Source organism: Amblyomma mixtum, chromosome 7 (assembly GCF_055824585.1).
Source record: "Amblyomma mixtum isolate Tamu chromosome 7, ASM5582458v1, whole genome shotgun sequence".
NCBI lineage: Eukaryota > Metazoa > Arthropoda > Arachnida > Ixodida > Ixodidae > Amblyomma > Amblyomma mixtum.
Genome location: NC_143018.1, coordinates 139,688,664 through 139,710,403, shown reverse-complemented (window position 1 = coordinate 139,710,403; position 21,740 = coordinate 139,688,664). Strand labels below are relative to the sequence as shown.

General features: G+C 48.8%; 1 protein-coding gene across 1 annotated transcript in view; it reads right to left on the bottom strand.

Moving 5' to 3' along the window:
* The window catches only part of LOC149337705 (luciferin 4-monooxygenase-like), a 118,195-nt gene extending 99,027 nt beyond the window's left edge, over nt 1-19,168 (bottom strand). The window contains exon 1 of the mRNA XM_089554498.1: nt 19,037-19,168. Within this exon, the coding sequence (XP_089410624.1) occupies nt 19,037-19,168 (132 nt within the window). The remainder of the gene's footprint in view (nt 1-19,036) is intronic.
* Nucleotides 19,169-21,740: the final 2,572 nt, after the last annotated feature.

Below are 21,740 nucleotides of genomic sequence, written 5' to 3'. Positions count from 1 at the left end.
GACAAACCAACCTGAACTAGTTTGCTCCAGTTTTGTAATACCATGTATAAGAGACCGTAATGCTGTTGTGTGTGAGATGCCTTTCAACTACGTAAAAAAATTGGCTGTCGTTTGATCAATGGCCATCCCGAGTAGAATTTCGGAAACAACAGCGCGGCAATCGCAGCGGCGGCGGCATCTCAGGGGGAAAAAGTACTTGCAGCTGGGCTTGTTGGTGCATATTCGTGAAAGACATGAGAGCGCAAAATGCCAACACGGACGAGTAAGGGCTCGTGCAGCGCTCGTCCTGTTCCCTTACTCGTCCGTGTTGCCGTTTTGCGCACTCATGTCTTTCTCAGGGGGAACTTTGACTGCCTAAAGTGCGTAGAGGCGAAGGCGTCTTCCACACCACTTTGACTGCCTCAGTGGCAATAGTGACGTCACCACTGAGTGACGTCACACATAATTAAGTGCGAATTACTAAGTAATGAGACATTACTAATTACTGGCGAATTACTGATTAATGACTAAATGCTGGCAGAAAATTAGGAGGGCGGATGACATTAAAAAATTTGCCGGAATATGGTGGCCGCGGCTGGCGAAGGACAGGGCTAATTGAGAGACATAGGAGAGGCCTTTGCCCTGCAGTGGGCGTAGTCCGGCTGATGATGATGATGATGAGTGAAACGCGACAGGGTGTTGTAGAGCTGCCAGGGAATCCACGGAACGCCACCACCCGTTCGGCGCGATGTCTTGCCCTTTGAACGCAGCGCTTTTTGAGCAAAGGAAATGGCGCAGTAATTCTCTGTCATCTCGGTGGACACCTGAACCCCACCGTACAGGAAGGAAGGGGGTCAGTGTGAAAGAAGAAAGAGAAGGAGGGGCCGTAATGAAGAAAATGAGAATAGTATTTGAGGACAAGAAATTACGTAGCATCTGTCTCACACTCGCTCCTCGCGCATGCGCAGTTCAGGCTCCCCGGAGCTCCGCGAAATTGCTCACACCTAGCATCCGCAATAAAACTGACAGGTCTGAATAGGCGGATATAGAACTTTGACAAACCTATTTGGCTGACGTGAACAGGGCATTAGAGTCCTACCTATCGGTTTTCGAAAGGTAAGCTGAGGTTTAGGCTGTAGCGCAAACGCCGAGGTTGTTTAAACTAAAAAAATGATAGAAATAAAACAAAGATTCGTTGTTTCTTCGATATTAACATCAACGCGCCATAAAAACAATGCTTAGTTTACAAACCCGTTATGCAGGTTTACGCAGAAGAGGCAGAGACGTTATCGTTTTTTAGACGCACCAACAGATAAAAACAAAAGAAAATTGCAGCGCATAACATTCAAAGAAAAAGTCGCCATTCGAAATGCGAAGGATTGCTTTCCCGACTTTGCACACTCTGAGTTGAAACAAAATCCCAAAGGGATTTGGAGGTATGTTAAACGAAATGATAAGGATGGGGTTGCTGTTGCGTCGTTGGTGATTCGCGGTGATAGTTCGCGGTGATAATGACATTGCCAAGGACGAAAGTTTTAATCACATATGAGCTGTTTTCCCCTCAGAAATGGGCATTCTGGGAACAGGCCGGCCCTTTAGGGTGAAATGGGTGAAGTGGGATGCGTCACCATTTCCACACGTAGCACTGAATTGTTCTGTAATATTCCATGTAATATTGTGGTGCAAGTTTCTATATTTCTGTTGTAGTGCATATTAATGCACATTTTTTTTTGTTTAATCGACCCCAACATGGTTTTCTCAAAGGCCTTTCTTGTGATAAAAAAACTTGCAGAATTTACACAATACATAGCAGAATCTCTAGGTCACCGTGTCTCTGTAGGTTGTGCGCTTTTTGGATTCACAAACGGCATTCGACACTGTACCGCACGCTTTATTATATTCGAAACTTGCGCCACTAATATCGATACAATAATTAATTTTTGGTCGAATTGTATCTCGCATCGCGAGAGCAATCCGTCATCGTTAACTGGGTTCAGTCTCGAATCGTGAGTGTCACATCCAGTGTGCCAGAAGGATCTGCTTTGGGTCCACTGCTATTTTTGTTATATTAAAATGATATAACTCATGAAATGTAATCCCAAACGTGTTTATTCGCCGACAATTGCAAACAACAAAAAAAAACTAGAAGCGCGGATGATGCGGACGTTTGCCTACAATACCTAGACAGAATAAACGATTGGTGTGCAGAATGGCACAGGAGTTTAAATTTAAATAAAACCGTTTTCATGATATTTACCATGAGCAGATAGCTGTAATCTCAATAGTAAAAATTTAAAACAAATATCAGTGTTCAAATACATGCATGCTTATTTTGCATATGACCTAAAGTGGCCGACATAGGTTGATTATGTTGCTGGAAAGCTGGAAGAGCTTATGAATTTTTGCGTCTAAATAGAAGAACTTTTCCGCCAGTTAGTAAATATTTATTGTGTAAGACTAACGTCAGGCCAATCCTTCAATATACCAGCGCAGTTTTCGACCATCCAGCAATGCGAGACAATGAAAAACTAGAAAGAATCCAGAATTTGGCTTCTTGGTTTCTGTGAGGGATTTCCAGCAGAGATAATGGTGCCGAGAGCTTGAAAGGCAGACTAGATTGGGAGGAGCTGGAAAATTGTCGACGCACGTTGGGATTGACGTTCCCTCATGCAGTTTACCGTTGTAATATGTTGTAATATGCAGTTTACCGTTGTAATACCGTTGTAAATGCAAAATATGTACTTGAACCTCACCATGCCTCAGTGCGCGTAGATTGCAGGTTCAGGGAAAGGGAGATCACACGCAAAACCCATGTATTCGACTTTTTTTCCCCTAGAACAAGCAGCGGCTGAAAAAAATTGCCTTCCAGTATAACGATGTTTTCTCTTCCAAGCTACGATAACCTATTTGAAATTTTTCAGTGACCTGTACAGTTGCGACTGCTGTATATTGTTTGTTTTTTCTTATATTTATTCTTGATTTTATATCGGTTAGCTCTCTCACCCGTTCGCATGGCCACTGGTGTAAATGACTGTTGACAGGTGGGTGTAATTGCCACTCGATAGCTCAGTGTGCGAAATTGGAGCGCAGCTCCTCATGGCTGACAGGTGATGTCTTGCACGGCAAGCCACCCTCCAGTATCTTCCCGCGTCAGCCACCTTCCAGGTGGCGTCTCGTTCTCCCACTTGGACAACCGGTTAGCTGACGACAACGCCGACGATTATAACCAGGAAGCCAGGAACGGACGCCTAAGAGCTGTGGTCTAAAAAATTGATATATTGTTAGATTTTTCCTAATGCGGAATTTGTGCGCTTTTCTTCACACACCACCAGCCGTCACTGGCAGGTGGCGAGTTACACTGCTACGTCCCTCCGGCATCTTGCAGTGCCATTCACCATCCGGTTGTCCATTCCTGCGTCCTCGCGGTAGCAGTTGATGCCGTGGTAGGTGGTAACATGCCACGCCGTGGTAACAGACCGCCTGTCAGGTGGCGTGTAACGCCGACTAGCCGAAAATGCCAATGACAATGACGCGGAATGCTGGCACGAGGGGGCCAAGAGCTGCCCTACAAATATTTCTGCTTTTTCTCGGAGGCTGTACAACGATAGATGTAGACCGGGTCTTCCCTGGCACGACCTTTGTAATTCCAGCACACTAAAAAAGATTTACACGAGTCGCCACCTTATTGCACGTTGTGTTAACGGCAATGCAGAAACCAGGAAAACAGCAATCTCCTTCCTGAGTAAGCTTTTGTTGGGGGGACACAAGCACACAAAAAAAATGACTTGGCAGAGGCGAGGACAGAAACTGCACTCACTAGCCTCCAAAAACAGAATTACCACAACTCTCCACCGCGATAAATTTAAAGCTGCACACGAACCACTGGTTTAGAGGTATCGCGAAAAAGTTGAAACCTACCAATGCACTCTGCAACTTATGGGCAACATATCCCGATGTCGGCGTTGAGCAGCATAAGTGTTCTCGAAAATCCCAAATGGCCTTACCGTGGTGGGAAAATAAAATAAAATTGTTAAAAAGGTGAAGGGACTCCCAGACTGGGATGCGAGCACGCCACCCATACGCCACAAAACCACGTTCCTTCTTATCCAACAGATGCAAACCTAGTATATGTGCTGTCTTGCGACAGTATGCTATGCTAATGTGTCATGTGTTACTGTGTGATAGTATGCTACTGTGTCATGTGTTAAAATAAACCAAGAAATAAAAGGGCAATAAAAATATTGCTTTCGTATTCAAAGCACATAAGCGGTCTTAAGTGCGCTCCATATTTTTTTTCCGCGTCCATAGCCACCGCTACAGGTTTCACAGTTTTCTGCGTATTTCCAGAGGCGACCAGATTTCAAAGCTCGTATTTTAAGCCGCGTATAACTGTTTTTACCATAGCGATTACCTTGAACGATGAAAACTCCTCATGTTTCTAAATAAGGCATTTACATCATGCTAGGATTCTTAAGGTAGAGAATGTTGCACTTTATTATATCGGCGTCGGGGGTACGTTTAAGCGCAAAATGCTTTGCTTCACTAGCGTAGAACTGCCAAACAGCAGCAGAGATGGCGCAAGTCGTAATCTCTGTATGAGCCTCGACCAAGTGCCTAAATATGCCTGATTTTTCGTTGCCTTCATTTGCTTGTTTGGTTTCAAATGAGCAGTGCGCTCGGTCTCTATCGCCGCTTTTGCCGGTGCTTAAAATGCCGATGCCGTCACCTGCTTATTTTCGTCCAGCCGGGCTGCCTCACGTCGCTTCGGCAGTTATGCGACCCGCAGGGTTCAGCCACTTTTACTGCGAAAGCACTACTCCTGATGTAGCACCTCATATTGTCATGGGTTATCGAAGTAACACGGGTAAGCCTGGGTTAGTTCCAAGGAGCGTCGCAAAAACAGCAGCCAAAGGTACCGAGGTGACGTTGCGTCACCTCGATGTGCTGATTCTTCGATGTTGTGTGCAATGATGTGTATCAGTGTTAGACAGATTTCCCACGCCAGCTGCTTTATCTGGTCACGTGGGTCTTGGATGGCATTATAAAAGCTGCTCGTTTCTCTGAGTAAATGTGTTGGTAGTCAGCGCCAGTCCTGTCCACTTCTTCGTTTGTCCGTGTCTTTTCGCGCTGCATTCTTTAACCATGATCACTGACCAACAAGCCCAAACAGCCACTTTAGCACTTTAGGCCAAAGGGTCGAGGCTCGGGAATGTTTCGAGGAGCGTCGTGTCAGCTGCCGCCGAGTGGAGAGAGGACGCTAAAGAGCGAGAAGCGCGGCTGCGTGTATATGCAGATGCCTGATATAAGAGGTGAAGAATGAACACACGCTTTCGCACGTCAGCTCGGTTTAACTACTTCAAAAACCTATCACTTATTTTCTTCTGCCTCAGCCACTTGTCAACTTGGCGCCAAAAACCATCGTTGTCAACGCAGTCAGCATTTATTGGCTCGTAACACCCACGCGTAAACGCCTTGTCTTGCCGCCAACTTGACTTTTGCCTACGTCTACGGTGTAAATGCTGAACTTGCAAACGCGATTTGTAAATAGTGCAGTCGTTTCGACGGTCGTTGCACTTTTAAATTCTCTTGCTTTCTCGAGAGTGGACGCAGCATCGAAAGAGAATACCTGATTATGTACTGTCTACACCAGCTGTTCACTCCACCTAAACTGACTTAGGACTGAAACGCAGTATTCATTCTTGCTTTAGCCGCAGTCGACGGATTTATGAGCAAAAGGTTTTGGAGGACGGTTGCACTGTTGTTCACTAATATAAAGCAGCACAGCTGCTCTCACCTCTAACTTGAATCTCTCACTATATTATTAACTAGCTTGATTCCGCCGCCAATGAGCGCAGATTCTTCTCTATGATTGGCCCGAATTAAATCGACGCACCTAAGTAAATTCTCTCCATAAGTGGCAGTCAACAAAGGCATGCACACAAAGGTTTCGAAAAAAGAGTGTCTGCTGATTGCGGCACTTTATAAAAAAACAAGAACTATAGCAATTTCTCTAAGTGAGAATATCCGATGCCCTTCTAAAATCTTATTCACATTTTCGTTGTATTTTTTTTCAAACGGCAACCATGCGAGGAAAGCAGCTATGGAGGAAACACTGACGTTCGCGCTGAATTGAATCAACTTTTCCTGATCTCCCGTAGGTACTAACAAATCAAGGATAAACACCAGCTAAATACATTCAACTTCAGTGAGGTTGTAATGTGAATCTTTGGTGAGGCCGTTCTTGAGGAAACCGCACTGCGATTTTAATAAAATCAACTATGATTGATGCCGCCAGTGTTTTCCATTCCCAAAAAGTAAAACTTCAAGACAGGCCCTGAAAGATGCTTTCCACAGAAATGTTTCTCCCCTGTGCAGCTCCTTTGGTGAAATGTTTCGTCACTTATGGCTCTTTTGAAGCTGAAACACTACCCCGATCTTGGGATTACTAGCATGTTGAATCACTGGAGCCGACAGACTGCATGCAGGAAAAGGACGCGAGAAACAAACTGCAACATGTTCGAACAGGCAGCGTCCGTCCGGTCGAGTGCCCGATTCCTCTCTTCGCCACAGAATTTGGTGAAAGTTTTGTACAGGAGGACTGCGTCTATTCCTGCAGAGGGTGCGCACTGTTCTAGTTGAGCAGCAGTGTGATGAGCTAAGACAGGAGCGAGAGACATGAAACGTTTTTACACCTTGCACTGCTTTGCTGCCGCTCATTTCCTTCTTAGAGTATGGATAATGATGGGAAGTTGGCCGAGGTCCAGGTAGAAACTTTTCCCTTGCATATAGGTTCGTAAACGCTTTGTTTCGCCAATGGTCGTCCTTACCAGGTTCTAGGCGAATAAGAGAGGGGACGTTTAAAAGAGCGTTAAATGGACATTAAGGACTAATCTATCCAATTTTTTGTCACAGCAAAGTGAAAAGGTTGGCTCTTTATGAATGGTTGACGTTTGTTGGGGAGCTAAATTCATATTTGTTGTAGACAATATTTACTTTAAAATTGCAGGTTTTTTCTCACTCTTCCCTGTCTAACCTTGCTTTTTTAATACCAAAAGCGACTTCGTGATCTACGATTGGAAATGAGCGGTGGTCTATTGCTGGCTGAGAGGTTTGTACTAAAAAGTTTATAGGTGTCCCCAAAGTGTTTTTTAGAAATGTAATTGAGAGCTATCTCTTTTTTCATACGAGCATAGGGACAGACGTGGCAGAAATCCGACTTAGTTTAATTGAGTTCCAGATCGAATCAGCGGCCTTCCTGCCATGTCAGTCTGTGTGCGCGTCTGAAAAATGAGCTACACTAAATTACTTTTCTAACAAAAAACACATCATGAACCAATTACGCAGCGCTTTCTGTTGATCGTGGCTTGCTTGTGCAAGCGAGCGGTAGCACTGCCACGTGTACAAGTTTCTCGGCCTTTAGTAGCTTGCAAAAGCTCTCCTTTTCAATGAGCGTAAATTCGTTGTTTATTAACACGCAGTGATCTGCCCACACAGTACAATGTAAAATTATATCCAGCGTTCCTCTGAGGGGAGAAGAAGCTGAAAAGAAGCTTAATGTGTGCTTGTTTTCGGCGCAGGAAGGTCGCGAACCGTGCGCTCGGCACGGTACCGAGTCTCTGCGCAGGTAGATTAGAGCTCGTGGCTTGCGAATTATGCACCTCAGCAACTAGTACTGGCAGAGCCGCGCTGTTTGTAATAATATACAGCACCAGTTCTAACAAGCTGCTGCCGCAAGAAAGACATGATTTCCTGGATTTAGTAGAAATTGTCCTTGCAGGCAAGTGGTCCCGTAAACGCACTTGCTATTACGTAACACTAATAAGGCGCCCTCGATCAGTGACGGCAACTATTAAGCAAGGTTGCCATTCGAACGGCCTCCCTTCAGTACAGCCTGCAGGGAGTATAAATCTTCTGCACATTCTTGCAGCACAATTACACAACGGAACATACCTGCGGCTCCGCCTATACATACTGTCTGCATCTCGTGAAGTATATTGTACATAAGTAAAATTGAGGAATACTACTTCCGTAAAAAGTAATATTTACTTTCCACAAATTTGAAAGTAACAAGCCAGACCGTACAGAGAGTAATTGCCGGTCTCACCATAGCAGCTCACTACCATCAAAAATTACATCTTTTGAAGTAAAATTAATACAGCAAACATATTATGCTACAAAGCAAAAGTGATACCTTATACTCCTAAAAGTAAATTACCTTCGCCATCGCCTCGGGAGAACTGGAGAGCGCCTGGGTTCCACAGAATGCAGGAGTAGTACTGAGCCAACTGGGAGTTCGACAGACAGGATGCAATGTCCACTTTAGTTGGTGCAGGTGCACGGCGTCCGTATAGTGCTGCATTTTTATATTAGTGTAAGCAGAGGCAGCGGGCTCTGCAGACAGATGTGACAGCCGCTATAACTCGCAAGCGAAGTCATATTTATTATTGGCCAACCCCAGGCTGAGCTCGGAATGGCGGCTCAGTCATCATATGAACTGATATGCGGTTCGCATTAGTTCATATTTTTTACATCGAGCCATATGTACCACAGTAGTTTCGAGCATGAATTCATGCATGCTGCATCCCAGTTCATACGTTTCCTGTGTGTCGTATGAACTTATACTATGTTATATAACACCTAAACTTTTGAGAGGCAGGTGTGAGCCCACAAGTTGATGTTTTTTGCCACTGCCTGGCCTTCAAAGGCCGTCCTCTTCAAGAGGGACCAGCCGTCTTCTCAGCCCTGCCGACTGAGCACCATTTTTGAACTATTTTGTTGTATTTTCAGAAGACAAAGGAATGAAAAGAGCTGCTCGTTATGACACGCATGACGGAAGTCAACCGTCACTAAAACCAAGGAATGTAGGGGATGTCTTTTTTTAATTTGTAGTTTCGACGAATCAGAGTGTGATAAGAAGAAAGAACCACATGCTGCCGGTGGGATACGAACACACCGCGCCTAAATTTGGAGTCCGGCCATCTACCAACTGAGCTACGGCGACAGCTGTCAAATCTTCTGCTTCGGACGGTACTTATGTTCAAATGTAACCTATCCTTAAGAGCGTTCACCTGCGCTGTAGCCACGTAGGCCTGTGTTCGAGCGGTGAGGGCGGAAGCTGTACGAGAACCCTCTTACGCTACCTCTGACTTCGGAACTGCCAGATTGGAGGCCCTCGATGAATTATTTCGCAGAGAAGAGAATAAAAGGAGGAGCTCGTTACGACACACTTAAAGGAACAAAGGAACATAGGAGATGTCCTTTTTATTGTTGTTTCCATCAACGAGAGGTTGATAAAAGCAGAAGAAAAACAACTACATCCTGCCGGTGGGATACAAGCCCACCACCGCCGCATTAGGCGTCCCGTGCTCTCGAATCTGACAGTCTTGATACAGTAGGCAGCGCAAGAGGTTTCTCGCGCACCTTCCGGCCTTACCATTCGACCGTGCTCTACGTAGCACTCGCGGTATGCAGGTCGCATACCTACGGTTGACAAAATACGATTTGTAGGACTATTCATCGAAAGCAACGGGTCCAACTCGGCAATGTTGGACAGCATCACGATCAAGATTGCAAACGCGATCCGGATGTTTCGGCGCATCATGAATAGGCACAGGGGATTGAGCGAGGACAACGCCATTAGAATGGTCCACGCTTTTGTACTCTGTCACATCACGTATGTGGCTGCGATGCTCAACTGGAAGAAGTACATCGGAAAAGGCTCGAAGTACACATACGCCGAGCTTTCAAGACAGCGTTGGGGCTTCCCGATAATGACTCCACTCATCTACTCTTACAACTAGGAGTGCACAATACCTTTGCCGAAATCGTGGAGGCACGGCACAGGGCACAGATCGCACGCCTATCAAGCACTAAAGCGGGCAGAGAGATTCTCGTCAAGCTCGGCCTGAACACCATAGCAGAAAGGGACAACGTCCTGCCGTTACCTAAAGTCGTGCGAGAAGCAATTAAAGTGTTCCCGTTCCCAAGAAACGTACACCCGATCCACAATCAAGGAAGAAGACTCACCCGCGCCAAAGCCCGCGCTGCGGACGCGGCAAGGTTTCCAGACCAGACAGCTTTCGTGGATGCAGCGTACATACCGGGAAAGCATGCCTACTCGGTAGCAGTAGTCGACGGACACGGGCGAACGCGTAACTCACTCACACTTTTCACGAAGAAACCAGAGGTAGCTGAACAAGCAGCGATAGCACTAGCTCTCAAAGACTCGAGCTTCACAACTGTGTACAGCGACTCTAGAGCAGCCACTCGAGCTTTCGCCAAGGGCGGAATAGACAAGACGACGCTACGAATCTTAGGCGGAAGTAACATCACCGATCACTCCATCATATGGTTCCCGGCACACATGGGCAGCTTAGGGGTTGGCCTGCGGAATCTCAACGAGATCGCACACGAGGCGGCGCGAGGGCTCATCGGCCGCGTCCCTCCGGTTACCCCCGCTACTCCACATATCGAGTACAGGGATCAATTATTCACGTACAACGAGCTCACTAAGCAATTTTATCTAGGCAGACGAGCGTTTCCCCTCCAGGATAAGAAATTAACCCGCAGCCAGTCGGTGACGTTACGCTTGCTCCAAACGAACTCATACCCCAACCCCTGGCGCATGAAGCACATCGACCCAGACTATGACGGACAACATGTGTGTGACCAGTGCAGTGAACGTGTAGACTTGACCCATATGCTGTGTGGTTGTGCATCAAGTGACGCCTACGCCTAGAGCAAGGAACATTGGGATAAAGTACTAAAAAGTGCTTCACTTCACGATCAGCTTCGGGCTGTCCAGGAGGCCCGCGCGGCGGCGGAGAGCTTCGGGCTCTATGTGCCTACGTGGGAGCTGCCCTCTACACCTGGCGCCTAGCCGAGGGTCCTTCGGGACCCCTACTGTGGGAAATAAAGTTTTACCACTACCGCCACCACCACCACCACCACGTCTGATGCTATGAATGAGAGTGGCGCTGGTGAACACTCTCAAGGTTAGGTTATACTTGAACATAAATACCCCCAAAACAGAATATTGGACAACCGTCGCCGTAGCTGAGTTGGTAGAGCACCGGATGCCTAATTCGAATGGCTTGGGCTCGTATCTCTCCTGCGCAATGCGGTTATTTTCTCTACTGCTTTGATCAATCTCTCACTGATAAAAAGTACAAATTACAAATAAAATACGAATTAAAAACGCAACTCACAAATAAAAATACAAAACCAATTCAAGTTCGAAAAAGACAACTCCTTTCTTCCTTGATTTCAGTGAGTTTTGGCTTCCGTCATGTTATTACGCCTTTTTTTCAACGCTTCGTCTTCTCACTGATTAGAAAAGTTGTTTTGCAGCATGAGCTGATGGGCACTATAAAACGTTGTTTAATAAACATTTCAGATTAATTTTCACCAACCAAGCTCAAGATTCCTGCCTTAGGGCGCAGCGTACCGTCCCCTGCCACTGTTTCCCCTCGCCGCTAGAGCGGCCCACTCGTAACGTCACCACAACACTTTCTGAGCGTTCGCCTCCGGCAAACGACGCCTGACTCTCGGATTCCAGGCATTCGGTGGTCCCATTATTCTTCATACCGCCAGAATCAGTGGTCCGATCTACTCCACTTTAACGGCGCGTGTCACCGTAGCTTCCGTTCATAGAATTTTGAAAAGCTGGCTTCACCACCGACAAGACCAGTTACCAAGTGATAAGAGATTTGGACGTTTGGAACCCAGCCTTCGCCGGTCGCAAGCCAAAGAATGGGTCGGAGCCAAAGGTTCAAACACAAAACAAATTTCATTGAGCAAAGAGGTGGTGGTGTTGGCTAGTCGCCTTAGACTAGTCGGCAGGCACGTGCACTTTCCTTTTCCTCCTTCTCTCAGTCGCAACAACAACGTCTAACTATTAATGATAGTTGAGCATGACTTGCACACTTCGTGATAATAGTTAATGCACGGCTATGTGATAGTTAACATGACCTTAACTAGTACACCGATTAATTAGTTTTAGCTAAGGTACACGCGCCGTGTACAGCCCCACATGCTACATCTTAACAGCTAGAAATTACCAATTACTGATTTAGTCATTAAGTACAATGACATAATCATGAAAATCCTTTATATCATGTTGAGATGTGTTTTGATTGCATCCGATTAAGTACCGATTGGCTAATGATTGGCATATGCCCATATAAGGCATGCATCCAAAGCACGGACAAATTTGGTAACAAGTCTTGGTCACGACAGTATGAGGAATTAAAGGCATTCGCCTTAAAATTCGCGCGCTGACGTCACGACCATTTCGACCAATCTGAAACGCGGGCAGATTTGTCAACAGGTCTTGGTCACGACAGTATGAGCGATTAAAGGCTTTCGCCTTAAAATACAATTTGTTCACCTAACACTGGAACACTCCGACGACCAGCGGTTCACGACGGTGCCGTCATGTAGACTGGCACGCGCTGCCTCGTTGGACCGTGGTTTGGCGAGTGGTGTGCCAGGAGTCGAGCGGGCGCGCTTCTTGGAAGCTTCAACGGCGGCTCGGGCTAACCGACAGCGGTCAACGCCCTTCATATATAGGCCAGCGCCGCGTCTGTTCGTTCTTTGCGCCAAGGCAGGCGGGCACATACACACAGTATCGGCTGTGCAGACTCCTTCTCTTTCTCGCGCCGGGCTCGAGTCCCCATTGGTCAGGCGCTGAGACTGGCTTCGAGTTGCTTCGATATCTTTCTGGTCTGGCGCCGCCGACGCGCGAGTGAAGAGGGAGAAGGCATCGCTTAGCACACTGAAGCCTACTTCCTCTCCGTCAGCATCGAGCAGAAACGACTCTGACATTCCAGAAGGTTTGAGGGCATGGGCTGACGCAATGCCTTGGCGCCGTGTCGGCGAGCGATGGTGGAAAGCGGAGCAGCACACAGAAGGCTAGGCGTTCTCCGGGTTATCTTTCTCTCCTGTTTTACGATGCGTGCTGGCGAGATGCGTCCGTGTGGCGGTGTTTTTGTTTCTTTTTTCAAAAATACGCCGAATTTTGTGACACTAAACGGGTTGTCTTTGCTTCATGCTGACTGCTGCATTCCTGTGGCAGACACAAAGCCGCTGCTCGCAATGATTCTACAAACTACGGTGTCCTGTGCACACTCACCGTCTGGAGAACTCGCCCTGATGGCTTCGTCTGCCTTTGGCCGTGTCGGGTTGGTAGGCGATGTGGTTACATTTGCTGCCGTCCTGTATAGTATGCAAAACCCCACTACTCTCCTCTCTTCACAATGGCCTCTATGTTCTGGCGGCATGCTTACAAAAGCCCAGCAGAAAGGGAATAGCCAACCGGCGCAAAATGCTTGCCGCACGAAGAAGAAATCAGTTCTCCACCTTAGCGCAGTATATTCGGTTTTGTGGTCCTTGCTTCTTAGTAGCTTCAAGATTAGCCCTCTGTATTCCTAGTCTGCCATGCATGGCTAATTAATTTTGACTGTTCCAGGAGATATCTTTTACACTATGGGAACAGTCCGATAATTTCCGAAACTCCAACTTTGCAACCTCAGTTGTTGCTTTGCTTTTATTTTCGAACCTTCTGTATGTGTCTGTCCTTCGCAGGATGCACACCTCTGGCAGTCGCAGAACGTAATTTTACTTGATCCGTCTTGCTGCTAGTGCCCATGGCCACTGCGGCTATCGACGGAGCAAACTCTGCCTTCTTGCGTTCGCGATACACTAGAGGGAACGATTCCTTCTAAATTTCACTGGTCCAACCTTGCATGTGTCATCACAAGAGGCCATAATTTTCAATTCAATTTTTAAAATTCAATTCGGCTCTAGATCTAGAGCATCTTTTTAATGGGTGTCAATTCATACGGGCGGTTCATCCTATCACTGCTCTTTTTGTCCTCGGCGTGCCCCATCTTATTAAAACCCGATTCCTCAAGTTGCTCGCACACTATGCTGAATCACGTTTTCCTTTCTTCAAGGTTCGACGTTTCATCTCCTTCGTTACATGTCGCTAGCGCTCCATACCCGGAGAGCTACCGCTGCAAACTGGGTTACTACACTAGGTTCGTTTATGTAGTCAGTCCTCACGATTGGGGATGTCCCTCTGGACAGATCCCCTCTGGCCTGCCGTGCTCCTCCTTTGCACCAACTTTCCTCTGCCCCGCAGCCTCCGCTGGTAGCTCTCAGCCAACCGCGCCTCGCGGAACTGTTGAAGTGACGTTTGGTTCAGTTATGCTTTGCTCTCTGTGAGCTCCACTTACGGTGCCTTGTCGATGCCGCCTCGACATGCTGGTTTTCTAACGGCGTCAGTTGCCTTTCCGCGTTTTCTTGCTGGAGCTGAAATCGTGTAGCTGCAATTTCACTGCACTCTCAATGAGACGTTGCCCTTCGCCCAGTGCGACGCAACCGTCCTCATCTTGAACAGATTCGTCAGTGCACACGCTACTGCCTTTCCTGGAATCATAAAGGACCTGTGCTGAGATCTCTCTGATGCCATTACGGGCACGTTAGCGAACATTGCACTAGGATCTTCAAGGTCTCGCGGCTGGCATGGCTCTGGCTTTTACGCTTACCATTGGTCCTGCGCGTCAGCGTTTCGGACGACCTATCTTGCCGGAAACTCTGGTAGTGCCCCTCGAGTGAATAAAATCTTTTCACCCGTGCTCTCTATGTGTACAACCAGCACTTGATATGTACCTGTGGGATCTTCCGTTTCCAGCTCCAAATTTACCCTCTCGCCTCAAACATCACTCGCTCCTCTCGGCAACTCTGCAGTGAGAAGCGGTGATTTCAGCATTACTATCCTTAACGACCTCGTCTCTGTTGTGGTGCTTTTCCGAGTTCCTCCGGTCTGTCCCATGGCCCATCATTCGACGCTCGCTCTCGTCATTGCCAACTTCTCCCTTTCTGTAACGCCGTCGCTCAAAACTTTGGATGCAAGCGACGGTATCACGAAACGCTACTCGAGCTGGCCTCCGGAGCCTCTCTTGGCGTCGTTCCTGGTGCCCCGGCTCGGTGAGTGGTATGGTAGGTTCTTGCAATGGCTGTCCCAATTATGCTCGATCTCAGCGCTGTCTTCACAAGTCTCGAGCGTCAATGTCCCAGCAGTCTTCCACTCAGCCAACGCAAATACGGTCAACGCTCTTCCTACATTTCGAAGCCTCGACTTCGCTCCCAACCTCTCTGCTCGATCGGAGAGACGAGAGTCCTTTGTGCCGCTTGTCTTTGATAGGGTTCCTTGCCTTCATCTGCTGTGCTTGCGTATAGACTCGAGGTCTTATGAACCGTGCCTCCTGGGCACCTCGGACAGACCCTGAAGTCTGGGAGGAGAGATCGAATGCTCAAAGAGATTGAACGCGTGACTAAATTCCATTTGTACACAATGTTCACAACTCATTCTAAAGTTCCACGTTCAAGGAACCAAGGTGCGGTGCCTCGTCAGTGTCTTGTTTCCATGCCTGAGGAGCAGGCCACCAGGAACGTCGCCACAACTATCTCAAAGTGGTCGCCGCCCCACAGTTTAGTTGCCGATTTAGGAGGTCCAGCCAACCAGTATTGTTGGACTCCCGGTTTCATGGAGCTGGTAAAACAGTATTGCAAGCATTGGCAAATAGAGGCTTTTCGTTTGAAGCGAATTGGAAACGACTACTCATATTCGAATCATTTAGAAGCGAACATTTTGAACACTTCTGACACACAGATTGAATGCGGCAAACGGTATTTTCAAAGTGACATTCTTCTAAAACCCAAAGCCAGTACATGAAAAAAGAGAATTCAATAAAACCTCTGTCACACTAATTAAAGCTGTGTGAATCTTCTGAAAAAATCGCCATCGCAACCTGGGGGAGCGAACTTATATGTGGTGCCAACGCGTCTGCGGTGCCAACGCGGTCCTGCGCGCAGGGCCTCCAACTGCTGCTCTTAATTGCGATTGCAATCATTGCGAGGCTGTTGCTTTTTAGTGGTGATTCATGACAGCAGCTAGGCGTACGCATCTAACGCATCGCGCGTACAGCGCCATCCCACATCAGGCGTCGTTTAAGGGCACTTTGCTACATGCGGATAATGCCATCTCCCATTCGTGCACATGCCGTTGCGCTGGTGTGGCGAATTTAACGACGTGAATTGCGGCTGCGGCAGGAAGAGTCAGCTCAGACTTGTTGTGCTTAAGTCGAGGGAGCTGCGCAGATTGCTCATAGGACGCCACGTGACGCCAAACACCGGCCAGCTGTTTGCACGCCTGTTCCGTCGGGAGTCGGGACCAGTCAGCGAGTACACACTGGCGCCGCGTGGAAGCGAATTGAGCTAAGCGAAATCTAATAGTGAACACTACCGGTCCGCTGCTGGTCTTTGATCCGTAATCTGGCAAGTCTTAGGGCTTCTTCTGCGCGTTGAAGGTAGGCGGCGACGTCGAATTTATCTTCTTTGGTAACATATGGCAGCATGGCGTCTGGCGTGGTCGTGGCCTCCCTGCCATGGACGAGCCTAACAGGGGTCATCTGGGTGCTCTCCTGCACTGCGGTGCTGTATGCGAATGCGATATAAGGCAGGATAACATCCGAGGTCTTGTGTTCGGCATGGACATACATGGCAAGCATATCGGCGAGGGCTCTGTTCAGGCGCTCGGTCAGTCCGTTGGTCTGCAGATGGTATGCAGTTGACTTCTGGCGGCTGGTTGTAACGCAGGTTGGCTTGCGTCAGTTCCGCCGTGAATGCTGTTCCTCTGTCCGTGATGAGCATATCGGGGGCGCCGTGTCGCAGAACAGTGCACTCCACAAAGAATTTGGCGACTTCCGCTGCTGTTCTGTTTGGTAGGGCTTTTGCCTCGGCGTAGCGGGTCAGGTAGTCAGTCGCTATAATGATGCACTTATTTCCAGATGTTGACTTCGCGAAAGGGTCAAACAAGTTCATGCCGATCTGCTGAAAGGGCCTTCAGGGGGGTTCAATGGGATTCAGAAATTCAGAAATCCTCCTGGTCGGCTTGGAGGGACCTTTCGTCGCTGGCAATCTCGGCAGGTTTTCACATGTTGTGAGACATCGGATGAGAGTGGGGGCCAGTAATATTTGTTTTGAATGCGGCGGAGGGTGCGAGAAAGTCCGAGATGTCCAGATGATGGCTCGTCGTGTGAAGCCTGAAGAAATTCTCCGCGCAGACTTGCAGGTACAACAAGGAGATAGGCTGTTTTGTTCGCTGCAAAGTTCTTCACGAGGACATCTTTCTGTAAACAGAACGAAGATAATCCTCTCTTGAACGAGGCAGGTAGCGAAGAAACCTTGCCTTCCAAGTACTCGATAAGGCACTTTAGGTCAGGGTCCGAGCGTTCCTGTTGTGCAAAAGAGCTGGAGCTGATGGGTCCCAGGAAGGCGCCCTCATCGTCGTCCGGCGGCGGTGTATCTACAAGGGCTCATGACAGGCAGTCGGCGTCAGAGTGCTTGCGTCCGGACTTGTAAACGACGGTGGCGTAAAACTCCTGGAGGCGCAGGCTCCATCGAGCGAGGCGGCCGGAGGGGTCCTTCAAACTGGCGAGCCAGCACAGCGCGTGGTGGTCGCTGACCACCTTGAATGGTCGTCCGTAAAGGTAGGGGTGGAATTTTGACGTAGAGAGGCACTTCTCGGTTGTCGAAAAATTAGCCTAGGCTTTGGGCAGGGAACGGCTAGCGTATGCCATGACATTCCCCATTCAGTCAATTTTCTAAATGGCGACAGCGCCTAGGACCACTCTACTTGCGTAGGTATCAATTTCAGTCTCAGCGTTTTCATCGAAGTGTACGAGGATCGTTGGGGACAGTAAACGACTCTGAAGTTCCTTGAAGGCTTCCACTTGCGGTGCTTCCCCTTTAAATCACACGTCTGCCTTTGTCAGGTGGGTCAGTGGCTCGGCGATGCGCGAAAAGTTCTTCACAAATCGTCAGTAATACGCGCACGGTCCGAGAAATCTGCGCACAGCTTTCTTATCGGCCGGCAGCGAAAAGAATGCAATAGCATCTGTTTTGTGCGGGTCTGGCCATACTCATTCCTTCCAAAGGATGTTGCCTAGAAGCAGCAGCTCTTCATAGTAAAAGTGACCGTTCTCTGCTTTTAAAGTTAGACCGGACGATTTGATTGCGTCTAGTTCTGTTCGAAGCCCTTTTAGGTGCTCCTCAAAGTTAGAGACAAAGACATATACCAGACAAATCTGCCAGATCACGCCTTCCAGCACTGCATCCATTACTCTCTGAAATCTCGCTGGTGCGGAACAGAGACCAAATGGCATCACCTTGAACTCGAAGAGGCCATCTGGAGTGATGAATGCGGTCTTCTCGTGATCTCTTTCATCGACCTCAATTTGCCAGTAACCGCTCTTGAGGTTCATCGATGAGAAATACTTAGCGTTGGAGAGCCGGTGCAGTGTGTCGTTGAGGCGAGGGGGGGGTACTGGGGGTAGATGTCCATCTTTGTGATGCTGTTCAAGCGGCGGTAATCAACGACGTATCGAAGTGCACCGTCTTTCTTTCTCACTAGAACAACCGGCGCCACCCAGGGTGTCTTTTAAGGCTGAAAAACGTCGTCAAGGAGTATTTCTTCCACTTGGTCCCGGATGGCTTGTCGTTCTCGCGGCGACACTCGGTACGGACTCTGGCGGAGAGGTCGGGCGTGCTGGTCAGTTATAATGCGTCGCTCGGCAATCGGTGTTTGTCGGACCTTCGGCGATGAAGAGAAGCACTCGCTGTAGCTTCAGGGGAGATTGTGGATTTGGTCGTGTCTGTTCTCGCGCAGGGCCTGGTTTATGTCGAGAGTGGGCGAGTTCTCTTGGTCAGGCGAATCTTCTATAGATAGGTCGGAGAGGGCGAAGAAGTCTCGTATGTCGGATATTTCGCCAAGGAATGCAATCGTGGTTCCTGTGTTAACGTGCCGGTATTCTTCGCTGAAATTAGTCAGCAGTACTTCGGCTTTTCCTTTGCGGAAATATGCGATGCCTCTTGCGATGCTCATTCCTCGGTCGAGAAGCAAATGCATGTTCCCCTCAATGATGGCCTCAGTGTTTTCCGCTTCCGTGGGGCCTACGGTGACGAGGGCGCTTGAGCGGGGTGGGACACTCACTTGCTCCTCCAGGACAATAAGCGCAAGGTGATGTTCCGGAGTTGTCATCGACGCGATGGCCTCGTGCGTGGAAAGTGTGGTTAGCTTGGATCGCAGGTTGATGATCTCCTGATGCGCATCAAGGAAATCCATGTCCAAGATCACTTCGCGGGAACATTGCCGTAACACTACGAAGGTCGCGAGATAGGTATGTCTCTTGAGAGTCACTCGCGCTGTACATCGTCCTGATGGCGTAATGAGGTCGACCTCTGCGGTGCGAATTTTTGGGCCGTCGCAAGCAGTCGTTACTTGCCTCAGGTGCGCAGCGAAAGGTCCATTTATCACTGAATAATCGGCTCCTGTGTCGACCAGAGCGGTGACTTTCCGTCCGTCGATAACCACTTCTAAGTCGGATGTCCTGGCTCTCGAGTTGCAAGTCGTCCTCGACGCCGGTTCATGGCTTCGTCGGGTGTGTGAATCGTAGGTGGAGCTTGTGGTCGAAGCTTTTCTTGATGGCGGCGTCGTTTTGAAGGTGGTTCACGTCGCAGTCGAGGTTGTCGTTGTATGCGGCGTGGGCGTAGTGGGTGCGGCGTCTTCATACGGCGTGGTTGCTGGAGGATCTTCGTCGTATCCTGGGCTAGCAACCTGACCTTCACAACTTGCTTTGTTTAGTTTCCCCTACGGAAGCTATGGAACCTTCCTTGGACAGCCGCGGCGTAGCTGCGGCCCGGTGACGCAAAACGTGCGGGGGACTGCTACGGGAGTCGGGAAAGACGGCTTGATGACACATCCCTCTGCGCAAGAAGTCGTCGATTTCCCGTGGTCGCTGGCCAGGGAGCGGTCGTGGGGCGTCGATGGCAAAACGCCGCTGGCCGATGTCTCAGTAAGGGCAGTGGCGAAGTATGATCGCGGTGTGGCCACGTTGGAAACACAGTGGGCGGTTGTTGGGAGTCCTCCACTCGTCGCATTTCTTAAAGATGTTGCGTCGCTCGTAACGTGGGTGTGCGGGAGCTAGAGGCCGTCGTTCTTGTAGAGCTGGTGCCCGTCGAAGAGTGTTTGGGTGATCTCGTTAGGGTGGAGGACTGCGTAGTGCTGCGGCGTAGGTCATGGCTGTAGCTTCCGTTGGAGTTGTTGATGACGGGAGCCAAGTTCATAATGTACTTCACGAATAGTGCCCGTGAGCGATGCCACCTGAGTCTCCTGCGCCAGCAGTGTTGGCGAAGTTCTTCGCGAACTATTTTGCGTATTAGGTCTCGAAGGTTATCTTCGCTTGCAGGGGCATCTTGGGGTGGGGGGGCTTGCCGACAGCACTTCACGTGGTCGGTTGCAGTGACGGGGCCGGGCGTCGTGTCTTTTCGATGGTTGAAGCTTCAGCTACAAACTCGGCAACGGTTGTTGGAGGATCCCGGATCAGGCCGGCGAACAGTTGCTCCTTCACGCCACGCATCAGGAAAGAAAGCTTTTCTTCATTCATCTCAGGATTGACGCGCCTCAAAAGTCGTTTCATATTTTCTGCATGTGCAGTCACGGTCTCGTTTGGGCGTTGAATCCTTGACTGCAGCAGGAACTCCGCTCTTTCCTCATGTACGACGCTCGTAAACGTATCCAGGAGCTTCTTCTTGAAGGCCGCCCGGGTCGTGAGCGAAGATTCGCGGTTTTCAAACCACTTGCGAAACGCCCCTAATGGCGTGAGAAAAGTGGCTTACCTAACAATTGTGCACCCACAACTACAATTTCTTTCACCTGTGTAGTCTCCTTATAAGAACTACCTTATCAACATGCTTGAATCCGTACAAAATAGAGCCGCCCATTTCATCACACAAAAGTAGAATCCCCATTTCAGCATCTCTAAGATCGAACTTGATACATCCCTCGTACCATTAGGTATTCGTCGCTCCATCGGTCTTAATATGCTTACTTAATCAGTATCGTCACAGCGCCAGGCCATCGCCCTTGCCCCTCGAAGAGCCTTCACGCATTTCACGTCGCCTACATAATCAGTATAGCATTAAATGTATTTACGGAAGAGTCGCGGTGGCTCAGTAGTTATAGTGCTCGGCTGTTGACCCGAAAGACGCGGGTTCGATCCCGGCCGCGGCGGTTGAATTTCTTTGGAGGAGAAATTCTAGAGGCCCGTGTACTGTGCGATGTCAGTGCACGTTAAAGAACCCCAGGTGGTCGAAATTTCCGGAGCCCTCCACTACGGCGTCTCTCATAGCCTTAGTCGCTTTGGGATGTAAAACCCCATAAACCAAACCAACCAAACCATTTACGGAAGAACCCAAACCTTCAATTTATCTGCACTTCCATGTGCCATTGTTCTTTCGAACCTTATCGCCCAGGCGTTCAGCGCTGTCTCACGGTCATACTTGTCCAGCTAGACATCTGCATCTTCGTGTGGTTCTCCACGAAAAGTCGGTGGCTCACGGGGCTGGCGAAGCACGACGGGCGTTGGCTGTGCACCAGGTTACATCGTGAGGGGCATAGCTGTATAGCATATCAGCACATCCACCAGATGTCACGTAGTAGTGACTGCAGTTCGGCGAACAGGAAAACAGCGAGAATGGCTCCTAAAGGAAGCTCTTTATTTGGGCTTACTTGCACCCGCAAATAACTGAACCACTCGGCGGCGGCGTAGCAACAAGCATGCTCGGCGGTCGTCGAACAGAATGCCCGCCGCTCTCGACCCTGCTCTTTTTAAAGCTGATAGCGAACGTTCGAGATA